The 22535-nt window shown below is 46.6% G+C and overlaps 1 protein-coding gene across 1 annotated transcript in view; it reads left to right on the top strand.

Moving 5' to 3' along the window:
* LOC128440115 (rho guanine nucleotide exchange factor TIAM1) overlaps positions 1-22535 on the top strand; it is a 34340-nt gene that overhangs the window by 3965 nt on the left and 7840 nt on the right. The window contains exons 2-15 of the mRNA XM_053422713.1: positions 7416-7507; positions 7594-8518; positions 9513-9969; positions 10313-10485; positions 10708-10932; positions 12443-12628; positions 14035-14181; positions 14334-14408; positions 14691-14861; positions 14998-15102; positions 15494-15575; positions 15905-15991; positions 16667-16879; positions 17511-17608. Of these exons, the coding sequence (XP_053278688.1) occupies positions 7604-8518; positions 9513-9969; positions 10313-10485; positions 10708-10932; positions 12443-12628; positions 14035-14181; positions 14334-14408; positions 14691-14861; positions 14998-15102; positions 15494-15575; positions 15905-15991; positions 16667-16879; positions 17511-17608 (2934 nt within the window). The 5' untranslated portion in view covers positions 7416-7507; positions 7594-7603. The remainder of the gene's footprint in view (positions 1-7415; positions 7508-7593; positions 8519-9512; positions 9970-10312; positions 10486-10707; positions 10933-12442; positions 12629-14034; positions 14182-14333; positions 14409-14690; positions 14862-14997; positions 15103-15493; positions 15576-15904; positions 15992-16666; positions 16880-17510; positions 17609-22535) is intronic.

Genomic DNA, 22535 nt, shown 5'->3' with positions numbered 1-22535 from the left:
TTACAGCCTCTGAGAAGGTCAACGTGTAAGTCTCTGGTGATTGTGGTTGTGATATTTGGTCACAGCGACCGCAGCCCCCTCTTTCTTTCCATTACACAAAGTCCTGTCATGCTCTTCCCACATTAATACTTGCATTACTAACTGTAAGAGGCCTGAACTCATGTGTGATCATGCTCACTGGCTGGAGGTGCATTTTTCCTCTTCAGCCTCAGATTGAAGTTTCACATTTTCTAGATATTTTCAGGGTTAAGGTTAAGGGGCTTTTAAAAAAACGTTTTCTTGTATCCAAATCAGCTTAAATTAGCACAAAGTTACAATTTACAGGTCTTGAAGCAGGGTTAAGGGGAATTATCACTCTATCCTACATGATTATTATAGATGTTAACAAAATGAGGAGTGTATATATGGTTTAGAGAAAGGAAGTTTAAACAGATGACAGAATGACATAAGGGATAATTTAGAGAACATTTGCTTTAATCAAGTTACTCTGTGAAACATCAGAGGTGATAATATGGGGATCGTATATTTATCAAACAAACTCATCAGGATTCATTTGTGGTTCAGGTGCAAGTTTCCCAAAAACATTTTTCTGCAGCTGCCCTATAATTTGAGCGAGTCATAATTTGCTCTAATGTAGTCGTCTGTCTGGTGAAACCAAAAACAAGCAAAAGTCTACTTTGAAAAAGCACAGATCCCTCCCCCCCCCCCCCCCCCCCCCACGCAGAACTGTAGTGAGGGGGAATCACCGAAAACCCACAACCTGCCCCCTCCCCCCATTTGTCCTCAGCAGTGGTCTGCGGCTGACGTCTCCCTCCAATTAACAGCTGGTTAAAGTCTTCAAAGGCTCGTGGACGAGGAGCTGAAGAGCCACAGGCAGGAAGTGGTCTGATAGCACCTCGGCTGTGGACGAGCACGTTTCTGGCAGTGATGATGAAGATGAAAGAAGTTAAGATCTTCTTCGCTCGGCGTGGACGAGTACAGAGAGACATCAAAGCAACTTATTGTATACATGTTGGATTTTATGTTTATATAGCATTTGCTGCCTCTCCCAATGCACACAATTAATATTAAAGACAGGGTTTACAAAGTGGACACAGGATTAAATAAAAACGATTCTGTGTCACGTAAAAGCACAAATATAACGAACATAAAAAGTAAACGAAAGGAATAAAAGCAATAACAAAAAGGGATAGAGACAGAAATTCACTTTTTCTAATAAACCCCAGTAAGCATGATTTTTTTACCATATGAAGCTCTAGACTTTTCTTCCAGACCTAAAAAGTGAACAAAAGATTTATTGACTCAACGAAACCTGCAGCATCTGCTCTACACGAACCCCTCACAGCTTAAAAGGGCAGCCGAAGCAGCAGTGACCTCTGCACACAGCGATGGCCCCAGAGAAAACACTGGAGGCGACAAAGGTGTCACAGGGCTAAACACCAGCTGCTGCCAAAACACAGGCTCCACAGCCAGAGCTGGCAAGTTCAACACTGAATACTTTCAAAACAACTTTAACGCAAGTTAGTGGCTCTAGATCAGGACATTTAGATAACCATGCAAAATACTGTATGCCAGATAATAAAAAATATACTTATTGGTAAATCTGCTTCTTCCCTGTTCACATTCGAGTTGAATATGAAACATTTTGAGGGTAAAAGGAGGAACTGCCTCCCCTGCAGGCGCCTGAACTCAGTGCTCAGGTCTTCTTAGGACTGAGAACACTGAGAGTTCTTAGATAAAGTTGCAGTTTTATTAATCATTTTATAACTTTTACTCTCAAAATTCCAAGTGGAACAGCCAATCTTACCTTCGGTGTTTATCTCGTCCACAATCGATTGCTTCTGTCTAGCCACCGGGTCCCTCACCAGCTGGACTGTCGGCCATCGCTCTGCTTGATGTGTGCTGGCGTCCGTCTCAAGGCTCATAACACACGACCACCTGAGCCTGTCCTCAGAGACGTGAGGTCCATTCTGCACTGACTTGTTTCTGAAATATGTGGTTTAAAATGATTTCTTTGCAACTGCACTGTGTCCTCTTCTGTCTAAATGCAGCTGTTATGAGCAGAATTGCAGTTGAAAATGTCAGATATGAACATTATCAGACCTTTATTGTCCCACGTGGGAAATTTGCCTTGGACGTCAAATACTTTTATTCATCACAAATTCATTTACATGGATAAAATGAGCATTTAATGCAATTTAAAGAAACGTATTTAATCCATGGCAGTTATTTATGATTACTATAACCTGCCCAGTTTTTCCAAATGCTGTATTCTCTCCACATTTTGAGTTTGGTTGTATAAACCTTGGCTGGATGCACCAAAACCCCGGCTAGCCTGTTGCTTCATGATCCATTCGGTGCCACGACTCGGCACAAAGCGATTCCAACACGAGTCAAGCTGCTCTGATTGTCACTGAAAGCCCTTGTTGGTTTTCCAGCTGTTTTACTATTCAGAGTTTCTCCGGCTGCTGTTTCCAAGTCAGGAAGAAAACACTCTTTGGCTACGTGACAGTGGCGTAGAGTTTTTATTTATTTTTATTAGGAGCTATTAAGTCTGGAGGAAGTGCTTGTTCTGTTCACCAACATCCCAAATAAATACTGCTCGGCTGCGGATGTTTTTCATGGAAAGAGGATGCTGACGCTTAATCCCCCCCTCCGCCCCCCCGGCCTCATCGAGTCTTGAACACAGCCGTGCACACACTCGGGAGCAGAAAGTGAGTCATGAGAACAAGCGATTGCTGTTTGTTATTTCCACTAGCAAAGAAGCATATGACTCTATATCAGCAGGGAAATGTGAGCTGTGCTGAAGGCCGTCTTTCAGTGGTAACCCCCCCCCCCACTACACCACCACTCCTCCTCCTCCTCCTCCTCTTCTTCCTCCCTGCGACTACCTGTGTCATTATCTCAGGAGACTGGAGTGTTCAGATTACAGGGTTGTGTGTTGGAGCTTGTAACTAGTCGACACGGTGCATTCTTGCCTTTCACCAGTGGAGCCTGGTTAAGTAACAGGATTGTTTGGGCAAGATTAAGACAAGAGACCAAATCAGATTGTGACAAACTTAAGCTTTGTGTGTTTCTTCTGTCGTATCTGATTTCAGTGGTTTTTATTTATTCAAGGTTTTATTTAGTGCATCGTGAGTTTGAATTGGTTTTAATGGATCTCATGAGTATAGGACTGGGCGACCAGGTGTTTCACACTGTAATTACCTCGTGTTTTAAAGTCTTAAGTCAGATTTTGGCCTCGGTGCAAGAATCCTCATTGTTTCCCTTTTAAACATTTTGACACTTCTCTGTCCTTGGGGATCCAGAGGAGAAGCAGAGCAGGTGGGAGTCGGGGGCAGTTTCCCCTTCTTCCTGTTCCAACAGGCCCAAGTATTCCTCAAATGAAAGCGGGGCTTTCTTTAAAGTCGTCTTAAATGGACTCAAAGCCCCTTTTTAAATCTACCTGTCACATATTTCAGGAATGACAAAACCCCCTCAGAACGCAGAATGGAAATTTGAACACGAACCCAAAACAGTGTCAGGTTTCTTCGACATCATTGTGAAGTAGAGCAGCGCTGACATAAATCAGAACAGGAGACGTTTATGTTCCGGCTCTGTCCTCTGATATTAATGGTCTCCATTAGTATTTTGTGGAGTCTTTCTTGCCATAAATCGTCCAGTGGAGACCGATCAAAATCCCGAACCTCTGTGTTCTTTTCCATTTACAGACTGTTACAGAGTGAGAACAGAAGAAATATGAACCTGTAGCGTCCTATAGCTGATGAGTAATCTCCAGAATTCAGAATAATCTTTTTTTGGCATTAACAGTGACAAGCAAATTAAAGTGTCATCCCCAATTTGTGCTGACGTGAGAACCGGGTTTTATGAATTGGACGTTTGCCCATCGCTCTCTCTCTCTCTCTCACTTGGACGCAGCCTTTTATGTTCTGATTGTTTACAACTTCCCCGGGTGGCTATATTGTGAATGTCTGTGCTTTCCCCCCCCCCATGAAGCTGATTTTGTTGTTGATCTGGAGTCACAATAAAAACGATTCTTCCTTCTGGTCTGTGGGTGGCTGGAATCTCCTGTGGTCATGTATTTCATTAGGAGGCTCGTAACAGATAAATCATCCCAGTCTCGGTGTCCAGTTCCCTCATGCGTCCCACTGAAAAAAGCTCCTGCGACCCACTTAGGCTGTCACACTGTCAAATTGAGGGGGGGGGGGGGGCATTTTCCAGCCTAATTGTTGACGTCCAGTTATTTGTGTATGAGGGAGGACGGTGGTGATGCTGGGACAGGCGGCAGCGTTAACTTTGCAGGCATTAGATGAAACCCACTGGGTGTTCCAGTGGTGGAGAACATCTGTAACAACACTGGCATTTCTCCTCTGTGTATTAATGAAGAGTGGATGTTGGATTCCAGCAGCAGTAGAGAACACGGTGTGCACAGCCGAGGCCAGTTTAACGCTGCCTTCGGATATTCTGTAAAACTCAAACGCTGGGAAACATAATGACCCCGTTATTTGAGAAAAAGTGTGTGAATTGCCTGTTTACATTGTGAAAATAATGGTTTAAATGAATAGACTGTGGAGCTGCAGCAGTTTAACAGCTTGAAGTTTGTTTTCTGCAAAACCTGCTCTGACGGCTTCTTTTCTGTGAAAGACCAGGACACTTAAAGTTGAATGCATTACTAAAGTTCTTTTTACAAAACTTTCTCCGTCTTTCAATATTTGTCTCTATTTAATGGACTTGATGAGGAGGGGGGGTGGGGGGATCTGGCATTTTGAGGTCACTGATATTTCTCCAACTACAAATCTGGATCCAGTGCATTTGGTTTCATAGGAGACTGTGTGGCCTTATTGGAGGGATGTACTCGGCAGAACTTTAACTTTGTTATGACTGATGTGTGTTTTTATATCTTCCTGGAGTTTGTCTCATTTTTATCTCTATGCTGTACTTCTCTGTAGCGCTGTGAGAACTGTGTGTATTTATTGAATCTCACAGAACTTGGTTTTATATCCTTGTTCTCACAGAAGCCTCCTCTACAGACGGGTGTTGGAAATCAGCAGCTACTAGAACCACTGATACTTGCTTTGAAAAGATGCTTGCAGTTTGTTTATGTATCTGTTTATACCAAATAAACTAAAAGCAAATAATAATAACTGATTTAAATCTGAGTTCGACAAGTATTTTGCTCAAAAATAAACCTTTTCTATACATTTTGGCCTTTGTTCTATGTTGAAATGGTATTTTAGGTCGCAATTGTAAATGGCCTGTTTCCAAAATTTATACATAAAGCTTTCCACTTGTGATCCGATCACCAAAGATGCATTTTGATTCCACTTACGAACAAGGCCACTGACCTGTTGTCCTTGTGATTGTGCTGATTCGATAGTGGCTGAGTAGATTTGCTTATGCTGGACCACTGATCTGATTTTGCTTTCATGAGTTTAAGCATTATTTGATTTTACCCCCCTCCATTCAAATCAGTTTTGATTCTGTCCTTTTGAATCTAAATGGGACTCGTCCTTTTGAGAGAAAATGTGAAGTCACAATAATGGTAGGATTTATTGTGCAGTAACAACCGGATTCACATATTTCAGGCCTGAACGAATGTAAAATCCAAGGTCACGGCCCAGCGGGTTGTCTTTACCTGGACTGACCGAAGAAACAACGCCTCTGCTACTTAAGCCCCTCGTCTCTGCTTGAAACTGACTAATTAGTTTCTGGCTAATTTCACATCAAATTAACATTGAAACCACTGAGAGCAGATCTAGAGCGGGTGAGAGGTCAAAGGTCACCTACGAAGCAGAGACCTCGTCCACAGACAGCGACTGTAGGACCTGTCCAAAGAGATGCTTGTACTTCTATGAAGCTCTCAAGGTTGAAAACACTCTGGAAACATCTTCTGAGCCTTGAAGCTTTCACGTTTTAAATCTGCTCTGTGTGGGGAAAGGATACCAACGAGCCTGGAAGCAGCCCGTGACATGTGACTGTTTTGTCCCTCGGTGAATATCGCTTCCTGCAAATGAGCGCACTGGCATTTCATCCTCTCCTGCTCCAGGTCTCCTTTTTTCTTTACCCTCCTCTGAGCTTTTCCTCTGCCCCGAACAGGATTGAACGAAACCGGCAGTAAACTGCAGGGTTGTATGAAAAATAAATGGACTTCCATCAGCATTGCAGCACCACTGAGGGGTGATGAGTGAGCTAAACAAGGGGGGGGGGGGGGGGGGGGGGGAGCAACATGAGGTAGAGAAACGGGGTCAGCTCCAGTTTATGCAACGCCCCTCTTCACAGTGAGCCTGAGCACATGCAGCAGCAGTGGCAGCAGTAGGTTGGGCTCCCACTCCTCTGCGTCAGCCTCGCACCCCCCCCCCCCCCCCCCCCCCCCTACCCAAAGGGTCTGTCCTGAAAGGAGGAGAGTGCACATCAGCAGGAACAACAGCCACAGTGTGGTTGGTTAATCTTCTGTCCCATCTGGTGATGGTCCCAAGGCATGGAGCGGGGCCTTGTTGGAGCAGGCTGCGCGGCCCGAGGGCGGGTGCACAAATGTGCATTATGGTGAAAACTTATCAGCCCCCCCCCCCCCCCACACACACACACACACACACAGACACACACACTCGCCTTTCTTGCTCCCTGTCGTCTCTAATGCAGGAGATAGAGCCGGAGACCGGACAATAACAACAACTATATGGACGGTTCGCTCGGGCCCTGAATAGCTCCTGTTCACTCAGGCTGTCACTGTGCTCATACTGTCATTACGTCCCCTCCACTTCACACGACCACAGTGCCGCGTGGTGAGAGTGGCTGAGCGGATCCCTTCTCCTGTCAGGCAGAGGGTGGTGTTAGTGCAGCTCCAACGAAACAGCCTCCATCTCCAGGACGGGGAAAACATGTTTTTTTGCAGAATTTAAGTTTAGTTGAATGTCCATCTTGTTGTTTTGGAGACTTTCTCTGTGGTTTTGATGAGTCATTCCCAGTCAAACTGAAATCCTGACGATACTGGGATTGATAATGAGATTTGATCGATGGCGAACTAAAAAAGAACTGTTGAAGAAAAACTGATATAATCACAGGCTGAGATTGGATCAGTTAAAACTGGATTATGAAGACACACAACGAGTTAAACTCAGGATCAGGCAGCCATGTGTTCTCCTCGGTTTCTGGGAGGCTTCTTAAATCTTTGATCCAGTTAATAAATGCTCCGTCTTGTTTTCATCGAACTCCTCTTTGTATCCCCGGATTTCTGGCTGGTATGCAGGACTCTGGGGAATAACACAAACAGCTCTGTCTTTGTGAGAAAAAGTTGACTTGCATAAACTCATGAGTGAATATTTGCTGATTATTAAAAAAATATGGGCCGGTGTTAAGCTATTATAATAAACTAAATACAAAGGACACATGAGATAATCGTGTTTTCTTGTTCTCAGAGCTTTGTGGATTGAACCAGCAGCTCTGGGACCAAACCGCCTGAAGATCCAGTGACGAGCAAAATGCCAGAAAACTCTCTACAGTCCTGCAGGTAGGTGAACATGCATGGTACTTGATATCTGACAAGTCGTTTCTAGATAAGAACTTGATTCAAGCTGTGTGTCTTCTTCTCCTCAGCTTCTGAATCATGGGGAATGTCGAGAGTCAGCATGGGGACCACGGCCTCTACGGTAACGAGCGTGGCTATTTGTCACGGAAGCAAATGTCTCGGTCTCTCCGCATCTCCAACAAGCAGTCCAGCAGGCGCTCTCGACACGCCTCATCCGGGAAGATAGAGCACAGGAACTCTGAGACCAGCACGCGCTCCAGCAGCACTCCCAGCATCCCACAGTCCCTGGCTGACCACGGCCTGGAACCCTTCAACGAGACAAATGTCCTGCCCGACTTCGGAAGCCCCATTTGGGTGGATCGCGTGGCCATGAACCTGCGACCCGTGTCCTTCCACAATGACCTGGCCAATCCCTCCGTGCACATGAACACGATGCACATCACCCTGCCCGGGGCCACAGCGGAGGAGGTGCAGGACGAGGACGTGTACACGGGCGAGGTGACGTACCTCCAGAAGACCCGGGACGGGACCAAGGAGACCATCATCTTCAAGAAGAAGCGGTCGAAGTCTGCTGACATGTGGCGAGATGACAGCCTGGAGTTCTCCCTGTCCGACCTCAGCCAGGAGCAGCTGACCAGCACGGAGGAAATCATCGACCCGGCCAATGAGAGAGACTTTACCGACTGTGAAGGCCACCTGCAGGCCAGCCCCACGGACTCCACCGACAGGGCCAACTCCCTGGACGAGCTGTACAGCCAGAAGAGCCCTGCCCGCAGGCTGCCCCACGGCCGCTATGCCAAGTGGCACGACGCCAACCGGGTTATCAGGGAAGGAGAGGACGATAAGAGGCTCTCGCCGTCAGAGGAGGACGGCAACAGTTACGGCGCGTACACCCTTCCCTGCCGGCGCTCCCACTGCCTGTCCGAAGGCCTGAGCAGCCACCAGGCCGCCATCTGTGCCAGCATGCAGGGCAGGAGGGCGAAGACCATACAGGTAAGACTCAGCGCAAATCCATTTTGACGCCATCAATAAACTCATTTAAATTTAAGGCAAAGTTCATAAAAAGACGCAACAATTCATTTTCTACACTCATGAATATGTGAACAGTGTCTCGACTGTTTGGTGCCCTCTTAATAGTGAAGTGTCAGGGTCCTGAACTGTCACGGCTCCTTTCTGTGCTCGTCTTTTGGACGGAGTATGAAAAGCTGTGCAGAATCTTAATGTGGTGGCATCACCGAATAAAGACCATCCCCCCACCACCACCACCCAACCCCCAGCACCCAACCCCCAGCACCCCCTCCTCACTCTGTCGAAGCATTTCCTCTGCTGCTTTCACCTCACAGATAATAGGCTGCTGAAACAGATTAAGTGTAAGAAAGAAATCTTGTGTCCTGATGAAACTGTTGTTTTTCTTGGGAGAGACTGCGATGATGGAGGGGGGGGGTGGGGGTGGGAAAACCTAAAGTCACTCCCAGTCTGAAATGCCTCGGCCTTTTGTCATGATAATGAGGGGAGCTCTATGGAAGAGTGTAACAGTAAAACGTGTTTGGTGGCCCTGTCACTGCGGGGCACCGTCGGCCCCCGGTGAATGGGGCTCTGGAGCGCATGATTGGGTCATGTGACTAGATGGGGATACCATGTTCGGAGTAGCCCCCTTCATCTCCCAGGAGCGCTTGGCCTTGTGGGTAGGAGAGGGCAGACCCCGCGGTGCCACAGGGAGGGCAGGCTGCACTCGCACAGCACCCGGCGCTTTGCTTAGCCGCCAGTAATTAGTTTTGAGGAGGCCCTCGGGATTAAGAAAGCTGTGGATTCTCGTTAGGCCGCTACACTCAGTGTTTGCAAGAATGTTTGCTTTTCAAGAATGGCTCCATCCTGCATCTGCAGGGACGGCTTAGGCGTCTGTGAGGGTGGGAGCTGTGGTCACAGTGATGAAGAAAACGTGGCCGACATGCCGTCTCACCTGTCTTGTGCTTCTACCACATCGCAGGATGTCACAGCCGGGGAGGGCAGCGAGTACGAGGACAGCGGGATCGACGGGGTGACCGTGGAGCCGGAGCACCAGTCCAGACGCTACAAGACCATGTCGGCCTCCTTCTCCGTGTGCTCGGCCCACGGCAGGGGCATGTTCGCCGGCAGCGACAGCGGCAGCAGCAGCGGCGGCGGGGCCAGCGAGTGCGTGCAGGGCGTGTACGAGAACTTTCGCCAGGAGCTGGAGATGAGCTCCTGCCAGACGGAGAGCCTGGAGGAGGCCGGCTCCGCCCTGAGCGACGAGCAGAGCACCATGAGCTCCGCCTACCAGTCCGACCAGCTGCTGAGCGTGGCCCAGGGGATGGTGAGGAAGGCCGGCAGGCTCGCCGTCAAGAACTTCCTCGTGCATAAGAAGAACAAGAAGGTGGAGTCGGCCACACGGCGCAAGTGGAAGAGTTACTGGGTTTCCCTGAAAGGTTGGTTCTTCCATCATCCCAGTAGCTCATTGAGAAATACTTAAAATCTATTGTCTAAGCTCAGTCAAAACAAGCTTTACTTCTGGCCTATTACAAACCCCATTATAAATTGTTTTGCCACTTCACTGGGCCCGAAATCTAATCAGCTCTGTAATGATCCCGATGCCTGTCTTGGTGATTAGTCAGCCATGCTGCACTTCTTAAGGTTGGCCACTGGAGAGCAGAATAAAATTGCCTGAGCAAATCTAGGCCTTTAAAAACAAGCATCATTCTTATTCTTTCCTAGAAATCTGTGTCAGCAGGACTGTGGTCAAGTCATACATTATTTTTTTGGTTTCTCCAGGTTGCACGCTGTTCTTCTACGAGACTGACGGCGGGTCAGGCATCGACAACAACAGTATCCCCAAGCACGCCATCTGGGTGGAGAACAGCATCGTCCAGGCCGTGCCGGAGCATCCCAAAAAGGACTTTGTGTTCTGTCTCAGCAACTCCCTGGGGGATGCTTTTCTGTTCCAGGTTAGAGAATTACAAAATGATCCTGTAGCCAAACATGACCTTGACCTCCCTTTGGGTTCTTTTCCTTCTCATCCTTTTAAATCCTGGCTTTGCATTATTTAAAATATTTTTAATCAACACAGGAGCAGTGACTGAAAAGACCGCTTTTTTTAATTCTGAATGTCAATGAGCTGCTGTGCTGCTGAACAACGTTTGACCTTTTTGTCGTCTGTCCCCGTGCAGACCTGCAGCCAGACGGAGCTGGAGAACTGGATCACGGCCATCCACTCGGCCTGTGCCACCGCGGTCGCCCGGCAGCACCACCGGGACGACACGGTGCGGCTGCTTCGCGCCGAGATGAAGAAGCTGGAGCAGAAGATCGACATGGACGAGAAGATGAAGAAGATGGGGGACATGCAGCTGTCGGCCGTCACCGACACCAAGAAGAGGAAGACGATCCTGGAGCAGGTGCGTTTCATTCTCACTTCAGATGGTCTCCACACGGCAGGTGCTCGGGGTTTAGATGAACATGATCCTATTGTCCCTTCTATCAAGAATCTCAACATCAGACACTTTAGTAAAATATATGAACAGAGAAGCTTTGTCAGATAAAAACCTTTGTCCCTAGAGTGAGTTTAGCTCATGCTTACAAGACAGAATATTCACTAGTCCTTTAACTCAGTTTAAAAGCATAACTTCAACCTATTTATTTAGAACCAAAACCCAATACAACGTGTCGGTTTTGATCAGATTTGAACTCTAAACGTTTTTTAGGGGAAATACATGTTAACAGTATCAAAACCCTTTGAGCAGACGCTGTGTAAAAGTTCAGTAAACATTCATGTAAGTTTGAACTAGCTGTTTGCCCCCCCCCTGCCCCTACTTCACAGGGAGCCTGTCCCTGTTTCCATGCCTAGAGGAATGTATTCGTTCTCTGAGGGTGTTATCGCTGTGCTCATCTCTTTATGAATGGAACGTTGGGGGATTGTCTGATCAATGAGAATTTGACAGATAAGCGGCTTAAAAATTGGTGGAATGATTAAAAGGCAACAAGAAACTCTATGAGTCTCACTAGCAGATAAAGTCGAGGATTATTATATCAAAATAAAAGCTCTTGCCATCAGCCTCTTGTGGGAGATCTGCTGCAGGATAAATATCATGGTTGAAACCTAAGAAGCAAACTATCATAGCTTTTCACTCATACTGGTTTATAGTGACAATAATAATAATAAGTGTTATTTTTAGACCATATTCAACTTTACATTACTTACTAAATTAGAATTGCACACCAGTACCCAAAGTTGTTCTAATGCAAGAAACAGGAGATGGACAAAGAAGCAGGGATGAGAGGATGAAGTAACTGAGGCTTCCTCCGCTAGAGGCTGCTGCCGCCACACACCTTCCTTTCTTTCCACGCTCTGCGGCTGGCACCGGTCGATAGCCTGCCATTCTCTCAATTAATTGCAAAGCTCACATTGTCTTTGGTCGGTCTGTGTGCGGAGCAGGGGGATCAAATGGCCTTTGTTCGCCCAGTTAGGTGGTGCCTGGTTCTGTTTGGCAGTGTTGGGTTTCACATTGTGCCGAGCAGAATGGATCTAGGCCCCGCTCCTCAGAAAGCTGAAACACTCCCAGCCTCTCTCTGCCAGCGGAATGCGCAGTATTGTTTCTCTCTGGTCTCTGGGCGACTTGGCAGCGGCACAGAGCGGCTCTGCCACGGTGCTGCTGGCCGCCTCTTCCACACACCAGCGCGGCACCGTGACTGGGAGGGGGGCAGGCCGGTGAATAATCATAAAGTGCCTCTCCATTGCCCCAGTGAACATCAAACCATTAGGCACACGGAGCACAGATTGGCACAAGTTGGTAACGGAGCTCCCTCGGGGGGGGAGGTGACACTCTCCATCTTACTCTGAAGTCGACGAACTTGAGCCTCGACCAGTGATTAATGGTTTTACTGTCGTGTTCCTCTCTCACGCCGCAGATCTTCCTCTGGGAGCAGAACCTGGAGCAGTTTCACATGGATCTGTTCCGCTTCAGGTGCTACCTGGCCAGCCTGCAGGGAGGAGAGCTGCCCAACCCCAAGCGCCTCCTGGCCTTCGCCTCTCGCCCCACCAAGCTGGCAATGGGCCGACTGGGAATATTCTCTGTCTCCTCCTTCCACGCACTGGTAAATATATCTTGCTTGTTTATTTGATGTGCTTACTTTATCTGGTTGTTTTCATAATACTAGAATTGTGGGTTCTATTTTTGTCTTTAGCAAGGTTACGCATCCAGATCAGGGGCCAGATCCAGGATTTTTTTGAGATAGAGATTTTTCAACAGTTTCATTACATTTCTGAGATACTTTTTGGATCTTGATGGAAAAAAATTGTTTGCAACTTGGTGCAGATGAAAACAATAATCTGCATCTACTGATTTTTAATGTGGTCTCATAAGGGGACTGTGGGGCCTTGAGGGTATGCACAAACTTTCCACTGTTGCATTGGATTTCTTGCATTAATTTAATAACCACCCAGGAGGAAGTAGGATGATCTCTCTCAACCTAATGTTGTACTTTTTATAGAGAGCTTCCTCAGATTATAAGCACAGGAAACCTCTCAAAATACACAGTGGCTTCATTGAATACCCCTGGGAACTCTGCAGGAGAAGGGCAGTTGATTCAGGAAACTACAACCTGTTGTGTCAAAGCACTTTATTCCGCTATTGCTGCCATTTTGCAGTCTAGGTCTCGAGCAGGGCACCTGTTCGAGAGGTTGTGGTTCAGCTCTAACCTCCCACTGCTGCTCTGGGTCTGTGCACACTGAAGCTAAAAGCACCGTCGCCAACGAAAACTTCAATTTTATTTTTGATTTTTTTTTTATAGAGAAGTTTGCAGATCATTGAGGCAGTTATTTTTTCCCCTCCTCCCTCTCAGCCAACGCGGTGCTGCAGAGCAAGTGGGTGTTTGGGCTGCGAGAAGCAGGATGTCTAATAAAAGAGACACTTTAACTCCTCTTTACTTCACTCCTGGTCCTCTTCAATTTACTCATCTCCACCTCCATGAATACCTGAATCAACACCGCGTCCAAAAAGCTGATGGAACAAAAACAGACAGAATGAGTGCCTCACTAAAACTCACTCCCACAGACACTGAGCGGTGCTAATCTCACTTTATTACGTTTTTTACTTTTCACACATCAGTAGCACTAGAAGTTCCTGGTTGTAGTGCTCATGTGTAAACCAGAACTTGCAGCTCTCTCTCTCTCTCTCTATATATATATATGTATGTGTGTAGCCTATCTATCTCAATCAGGCCTGTGTAACTTATTTCCTAAATTTAAATTAACGACATTGGTCATTGAGTGGTTTTTGCAATAGTTAACTTTTATCATAAATATATTTTTCTTACCTTTGTTTTAAAGGTTTTTGCAGAATTTAAAGACTGAGTTCTTGTGATACTTAATATTTTCGGGTTTTTATGTCCCTATTTGACTGCTTGAAAACTTTTATACAAAAGATCTTGAGACGTGAAGTCGAACAGATTATTTCCCTTCCCATTTGGTGCATTTAATCAATAACATGATGTTTCTGCAGGTGGCAGCGCGCACAGAGACCGGAGTGAGGCGGCGGGCGCAGGCCATGTCTCGATCCTGCAGCAAACGCAAGAGCAGGTTCTCCTCGCTCTGGGGTCTGGACACGACCTCCAAGAAGAAGACGAAAGCCCATCCCACCATCAACCAGGTCTGCGTGGTTCTAAAGGCTCGTAGTTATTTTTAAGGTTTCCAAGAAAGTAACATCGACCACGCGAAGATTGATTCGTGCTGTTTCTTCAAGGGTTTCTCCTCCACAGCTCTGCTTGAGTTCTGACCCCTCTACCTTTCCTGTGCCTGCAGGTCTTTGCTGATGGCGAGGAGCCCGTGAAACAGCCTGGAGATGGAATATATGCGGATCCTGCGAAGGAACACAGAGTAAGAATGACTCATTTAGTCTTTGTCTGCATAAAGGCCACTCTGTAAATGCACTGTATCATATGCTGTATGTCTCTGTGTTTCTTCAATTCCTTCTAGTGCAGATAAACAGTGATTTGCTGAAGTTCTTCGAAAAATGTATTGCGATTGCTTTGTAGGTGAATTGACAGGAGACGTTTATACTGGGAGTGCTGGTAAAAGTTGATAGATGATCGAAACAGTTTAATTAGCTCGAATCAATTTTTTTTTTAAATCCATCTTGTTTCTGTCGTTGGTTTAAAGAGAAGTGAGGCGGGAACTGTGAAGAGCCTCCCACGGCCCAGCACGGAGAGCGACATCTGGGTCCCCGACCACCTCACCCCCTCCTGGGTGTGTCTGCCAAACGACCAGCCTGTGCTCACCATCATCCAACCGGGGGAATCGGCACTGTGTGTCCTGGAAACCATCTGCAAGGTAACAGGGCTCCCACACTCACATGACCTGCCCGGGCTCCAGTTATCAAGATATTAAGATGCACAGTCAGAAAGAGGAGAAGAAAGATCCAAATGCTATGATGCTGTGTAACAAATCCTCTCGTCTCGTCTCACAGGCTCACCAGCTCGATTCCACCAAGCACTACCTGAGACTCAAGTTCCTCATCGAAAACAAAGTGCAATTCTACATCCCCAAGCCGGAGGAGGACGTGTGTGACCTGGTGAGTCTCCACCTGCATGAGCCTGATGCTGAAGCTTTTAAGGAAACATCAGAGGAAACCACTCTACACACAAATGACCCTTCTACGTTTGCAAATTATTAATAGGTTTTTGAACTTTTATCCTCTTGATGTTGAATGTTTTGCACCAACACATAAATCTATTCATGGAAAGCCGCAGTTTAAAAATATCCGCAGTGCTTCCACATCATGTAATCACGACATGTCATGGGCCGTTTCCTGCATTGAGACTGAGCTCGAGCTGCTTTTGTCTCGGAAATACAGAAAATTAACACTCTCTCTCTCCGCGCTGTCAATAACCCGCCCACCAGAATGTGAATAAAGTCGGCTGTTGTTTCCCGAGGTTTACATAACTTCCTTTTGTTCTCCGCAGCTTTACAAGGAAATTGAGCTGTGCTCCAAGATAACAAAAGTGATCCAGTTTGACAGAGACGAGTCCTGCATGATCGGCTATGGTAGGAACCGATCAAATGATCCTGTGTGGTCTCCTTAACATTATCCTTTTAGTTTTCAGTTAAGATCCAATAATGAAGTAAATAACTCAAAGATTTGATTGTGTTGTTTTGACTGTAATAATAGCTTTACTTCGACCTGTACACCTACACATTCCCATTTGTACAAATCCCAGTCTTTTATATAACTGTCCCTCTTGTTTATCCCTCTCTCTCTCTCTCTCTCTCTCTCTCTCTCTCTCTCTCTCTCTCTCTCTCTCTCTCTCTCTCTCTCTCTCTCGCTCTCTCTCCTCCTCTCGCCTCTCGTCCTCTCCTCCTTCCTCCTCCTCCAGGTTTCTCCATTTCAGTGGTGGAGGAGGATGGCGTGCAGCAGCTCTACATCACCGACGTGAAGGCGGGCGGATTAGCCTTTGCCAAAGGTTCATTACCCTTCATTTCCATCAAATGAACTGCCTTCACAGTCACTGTGCCTCCGCAGTGATGAGCTGCTGCTAGGGAGAGGGAGAGGGAGAGTGGTGCATTAGCTGTTTACATTCCATTTCAGAACCAGAGCATTTTTTTCCTCACAAGGTCAAGATGCATTTTTACAGTTTCTCTTTAAAAACCCCGCATCAGAGCATGTTTATTCAAAAGGCAGGGGGATGTTTCAGAGAGCACAGCAGCTCTCCAGGGCAGTGATTACTGTAATCATAACCACACTGCCTCTCACTGGCCTTTCTCGGATGATGCCGGGCAGGACGCTTCACTGCAGCCATCGCTAGGCTGCCGGGTGGAGGGATATCAGAGTGTGTTGGTTATAGAGCAGGCGAAGCACATGCATGTGGGAGATATTTGTCCGAGTGGCTAAAATAGGTCATCAGGGAGTCGGTCATGCTTGTGGATCTAAAAAATAATAGTATCTGCACCTAATGGGTCTCTGTTTGTATCTCATCATCTTAATTATGATTTTAATGGTCAGTTAATCAACACTGAAAAAGAGATACATTCTTGTTAACGTCTCACATCAGGGGTGGGGGGGGGGGACTGGTTGTGTAGAAGGCGTGACGGAGAGTAAATTGAATCCAAAGCTGACGGTGTTCCCCCTCCCTCCGCAGGTCTGAACGCAGGGGATGAAATACTTCAGCTGAACGGGAAGGCCTCCCACAGCCTGAACTTCTCCGACATGAAGGCGGCGTTCTCTCAGGCGTCTCTGGCCCTGACGGTCAACACGCTGCCCTCCGTGGAGCGCCGGCAGCTGTGCTACGTGCCGCCGCGGCGCTCCGACGAGGAGGAGGACCTCTACACCGACATCTTCTCCCAGAGTCAAGGTGAGCTCCACGTGCAAATGCAGCTCATCTTGATATTTAGTGTTCCTGCGTTCCCTGTAAAGCTGCACTGGGAGACTCGGGCACATTCACAGATCTGAGAAGTAGAGTTTACTGACAACTTTAAATTCAGATTCCCTCAAATTATGAAGTGCATTTAAAAAACCTCAGTTGCTGTCACTGCTGATTTCACTTTAAATCACAGGAGACTAAACTAGAATAATACACAAAGAGCAGAAACGCATGAAACCACGTTTACATTAACAGGATCTAGATTTTAATGCGGATCTGCACCAATATTTCAATCTTTTTAAATAATGAATTATTCAAATCAGAGAAAATATTGAAAAACGCTATTCTCATATTGTTAAAGAATAAAATATGAGGTTATAACTCAGAAGCAGATGTCAAGCAAAGATTTATTTTGTTTTTTATTTCATTTATACACACAGTGAGTCTACAGGGTCTTCATTGGGATAGGAGGCTATTCACCTTGCATCCTTGCAGCCATATCTAATAAAATCAGCAATTTCTTTACATTCAAAATGTCAAATCGTAATAAATTGTCATATACTGTATATTAAAAAGTTTTTTACTTTAAACTCACCCGATGCCGTGTTGTGATTTGTTGCAGAGGACATCCTGGACGTGGGGGTGGGTCTGCTGCTGGAGAGCTCAGGGGACAGCCTGGACGACGACTCTGAGATCTTCAGGGACTTCGAGTGCAGCAAGGTAAGAGCAGCGTCTACTTGTGCTTTCATCGGGTTTTAATATCACCACAGAAAAAAACATTCAACTCTCAAGCCAAGCACTGGCCCCCCAGCTGTGTTATTATCATGAATAGAGCAGTGAAGAGCAGTTTGCTTCACCACAGGTTGAAGCACAGTCTGTAACTGGGCTCTTTCTATCTTGTCAAGAGAAGCAAAACTCTGCATAAGGTTTTATCTGCAGCATTTAACCAAATACTGTCTCAAATCCAGTTCATATCCTGTGTATCGATTAACGATAACAAAACTACGGATATGAACAAACAAGCTGGAGGACGATAAGGAGAAGCTCTGCAGCAGGTGTCTGTGCTTGTGGCGTCTTGTCCTGTCAAACTGCGCCTTTTGTCTTTTTCCACTTTCTTCTTTTAAAAAAAAAATGAAGATCAGACTTCTTTTGTCTTTGAGGACTTCAGCGAAAGACGTTGCACTCCGAGTGAAATTTCAAAGCTCGAGAGATGAGTGGGAATTTAAGGCTTTGTGTGTGAGATGTGGTTACAGAGCATGTTCAGAGCATGTTCCCCTTTGTGTGTGAGATGTGGTTACGGAGCATGTTCAGAGCATGTTCCCCTTTGTGTGCACTGCATATCCCTCGAGCTCCCTGTTGCAACACATGTTTCCTGCAGTCAGTGGAAACTTGGAGCAGCACCAGCGGGCTGCATCCAAACAGCAGGAAGATGTAGTGGCTGCAAAGCGAACGTCCCCCAGTGGGTTCGAGTAGCGAGTGAGTCATTGCTTCTTATTAATAAAAAAAAACCTGAGCCTGGAGAAAATGTAGATTATATTCTGGGATTGGGACCGAGACGAAGCTGCCTGTCACTGCAGCACAGGCAGAAGGAATCCATCCCAACATAACACTGCTATGGCATCGTGAGGGGTAAGAAAGCAGTTTACTATATGGCTTCAGGTTTTTGGTCTAAACTTGCTCTAGGAAGTTGTCAGGGCTTTAGTGCCACACATTCAGTGCTTGTTGCAAGATGTTTTGTTATCTGAATAACCGTCACTTCTCTGCTGTCAATGTCTCTACGTGCACATTTTGTTATGGTGTTGGCGGCATCCTGGGAAAGGTAGAAGTTTCCGACTGCAGGAAGAGGAGATACAATCTGCTCAGAGGCTGAAGACATTGGAAAGTGTCTGAGGGTTTATTTTAGTTTACTGGTCTGAATAAAGGGCCTTTTCTGGTTTGTCACAGCAGCACATGTGATAACGCAAATTTCTGAGTCAGTAGCTGAGGACATTAGGCAGAGTTTTCATCCCCCTGGTCAAAACTCTGGTGAATGTCCGTGTGAGCCCATGTGAGAATGCAGTTAGAAGAGTCACTGCGAGAAAGCTTGTGTGTTGAAGATGCTTCTAACGCGATGGACGCAAAGCTGAAAAACCCAAAAGAATACAGATATCTCAGGATGAACAAGAGAAGCCGTACGTGTACACAAGATGCCGGAGAGGATGTCAAGATGGAAAGACGAAGACTTTTAGGAGCTTTTGTTGACGAGGACCGATGCCGGTGACATTAAGACATCATGTCCTCCCTCCTGCACCCAGACGCCAACCCCTCGCCTAAATGTCCTGGACCTTTTCCTGTTGTTGAACACGTTTGACACGTCGACAGCCTCCTGCTGTGATCTTCATGTGTGAAAAGCAAACTCCAGAGAATCTCCAGACCAGATTGCCAGGAATCTTTTCACTTTCTGTAACTCCCCCGGGAATAATTCACGGATCTCCATGAACAAAGCCGGGCACATAGGACCGATATCTATGAGTGTTTGGTGCAGATTAATTAAATATAAGGGGACTGTGGGTCCTCGGTGGAGATCTGAGCTCTCCTGAGTGCCGTTCACCCCGTTGGCAGCCTGCTCCATTGCAGCTCCCCTCTCTCCTTCACTCCCCCCCCCCCTATTTCTGAAATTCTGCATTTATATTCCACTGCGGCGCAGCTCACGCCAGCCAATCCTGCTCCGCTGCAACCTTGAGGAGGAGACTCCTCTCCTCCTGCTCCTGTTTTGCACTCTCTCCGGTCTGGAGGATTATCACGACTGATTTACAATGCTGCCGGAGTTGGCCAGATCTTCACACTCACACTGTGTGCCTGAGTTCACCCAGCCTGTGGAGCGGCGAGGGGGGGGGGGGTGGTGGTAGGGAGAGAGAGAACAGCACAGAATATCAGCGACAGAACTACAGCAGATTCGGAAGGCGAAGGGAAGGGGAGTTGGAAGGCTGTAAGTGCTGGTGGGCGGAGAGGAGGAGGCAGAGCAGCTTCACTCATCCTTCATCACAAGCAGCACGGCGCCTTCTCTCTTTTTCTTTTTTTTTTGTATTTATACACAAGAAAAGACAAGATAGGAGAGGGGGGGGGGGGGGGGAGAGAAATGTGTTGGAGAGCTGCAGTGTAGAGTTGACAGAAGCCCAGAGTCTCTTCTTCTCTCTGAGCTGACGCTGACTCTCCAGCCTGCACCTGCACCATGGCCATGCTGAAGTGGAGCAAGCACACCAAGCGCTCCGCCGACTCCATCTATGACATGCTGCATCTGGTGAGACTCCTTCACTTCTTACCTCTTACCCCCCGGTTGGTTGCCTCTGCTGCCACGATCGCCCCCGGGCCAGCTCTCTTTTTTGTTTTTATTCCCCCCTTCATCCTCTCCCTCTCGCCGCTTGTTGCACGCCGCAGGCAGACAAACAGGAAGCAGTGAGTCACCGTTGTGTCGCAGAGTTGCCCCACAATCAGCAGAGTGCTTCGCAGGATGAGAGTAGAACACTGAACCTGCAGGAACACAGCGGCTGCAGATCTAACCCCCCCCCCCCCCCCCCCCCCCGGATGACTCGGACTTTACATATCTTTGACAGAACTACCCGGGCCGTCGTGGCAGAGTTTTCTCTCCTGTGATCTCAGACTCACACTTTCAGGAGGAGAGACGCTCGGTCTTCTCCTCGCTCCCTCACCGGTGCTCACAGGCTTTGAAAATGGGGTTTTTCATCTCTATTCAATTTGCAATGGGGAAGCCTTCTTATCTGTTTGCATCTCACCGTTTCCCCCTGTGACGGACGCTCTTATCTACATATTGTTCTTTTCATGTGATATTGAATCTCTTTGATCCTCCACCTCCCTCTGTTCTCTGGCTTCTCTCTTAGCCCAGTTAGGATTATAACTGACTGTCTTATTGGACTCTGGGAACCTGGATGAGCTCAGCTGATTTAAATAGATGCAAAAATGTGTTTATTTACAAACATTTCTTTTTTATTTCCTATTTTTTGTAAGCATTGCATCATGTTGAGTGTTTTTCTTTTTTTAAGTAGATTTGTTTTGATCTGAGTTATATGTACAGTACGTCATCACAACAGTAAAGTGCTGCAGAAACAAATCCAGATGTGTAACGGAGGAAACAATGGAGCCTTTCTCACTTTCTCTTATTTTGATCCGTTAATTTTTATTTTTGTGTAAAATCCTACTAGATCCTAAATTTATGTTTTTCAGAATTGACCTTTCGTCAGGCCTGTGGTTTCTCTCAAGGCTTCTGGAAGTAATTACTTGCATGCTGCTCCAATTTGTTCTCAAATCTGACTTGATTAGCAAAAAACAAATCAAATTGGACAAAATGTCAATTGCAGCAGCAGCTGTTCCTGCAGATTTACCAAACACCATTTGTGCAAAATGAATTTGCAGAATTGCATTTACAGACATCACAGCACCTCGGTTCATCTGCTGATCTGGAAGCTTCCTGATTATTTTTGGAAACATTGAGGAAAAGGGACAAAGGGGCTGTCGTGCCTCACGCATGAATGTGTCTGTCTGATTAGGTAACAATGGTGATGACAGTGCACGAGAAGATGCACGACTGTAATTTGATCACACGATGTTCTTCCTTCGTGCAATTTGCGTTTTTCCTTTTTTCATTGTAGTTTAGAGAAATCAAGAAAATCGGTTTGCCCGCACTCTGGTTGTTTTAATTGTTGTCGCCTCTTGCACAGTAACAAAGAAAATCCTCACGTTGTTTTGATGCCCTCAGACGTGTAGATGGATGATAGACCAGTAACCCTGATATTTAATTAAGATGGTTTTTAATCTGGAGATGATAACGCTCCATCTTCTGCAGCAGCGTGGAGACTCGTTCTTTTCCCAGAGGAGCTTGAAGGTGTGACGGGAGAAATCGCTTCTGTCCGACCATTAAAAAACTTCTTAAATAACCAACTTGAAACCTCCCAGCTCCCCACTGGGCTCCCAGTGGCGTCGATACCTACCAGTGATTCCATTTTGTTTGTTCTCAGCGACCTTGTCAGTTAATCTTTTACAAGACTACAGTAAAAAGAATGTCCCCCCCCCAGATAACAAAATAAGTTTGTGAGTCGAGTTCTGTTGTTGTATTGATTCAAAGAGACAAAACACCCTTTCATTGTGATTGGCGAGTGTGTTAGTTCATCTGGGCCTGCTCTTGCTGAGTGGGGGGGGTCTATTTTAATCCAAAATGATAGTCTAATGCACATCAGGCCTGGTCTCCACAGCAACGCACACTGTATGTGGACAGACACTGTTGTATGTGCGTCTATGTTTTGTGTTTGTGTGTCTGTGTGTGTGTGTTTGTGTATAGTTTGAATCCGTGAAAGCGATGAATCATTACACCACTGATCAGTCAGTCGGAGGAAAACACCAGGGAGAAGAGGGATGTGAGTGGAAGAGAGGGAGGCGGGAGTCACTCTTATGACAGACTGAAAATAGAACAAATTAGCGCAGATGATTATTTTTCTTTCCAGGCTCTCTCTCTCTCTCTCTCTCTCTCTCTCTCTCTCTCTCTCTCTCTCTCTCTCTCCCTCTCTCTCTCTGCACAGTCATGAACCTGTGCACATCAGCACCTGGAAAGCAACAACCTACAAGTTCACATCTGTGGCGCCGAGCGGTCGATATT

The sequence above is a fragment of the Pleuronectes platessa genome, chromosome 5 (genome assembly GCF_947347685.1).
Source record: "Pleuronectes platessa chromosome 5, fPlePla1.1, whole genome shotgun sequence".
NCBI lineage: Eukaryota > Metazoa > Chordata > Actinopteri > Pleuronectiformes > Pleuronectidae > Pleuronectes > Pleuronectes platessa.
Note: the sequence above shows the minus strand (reverse complement) of the source record. Positions and strands in the feature narration are given on the sequence as shown.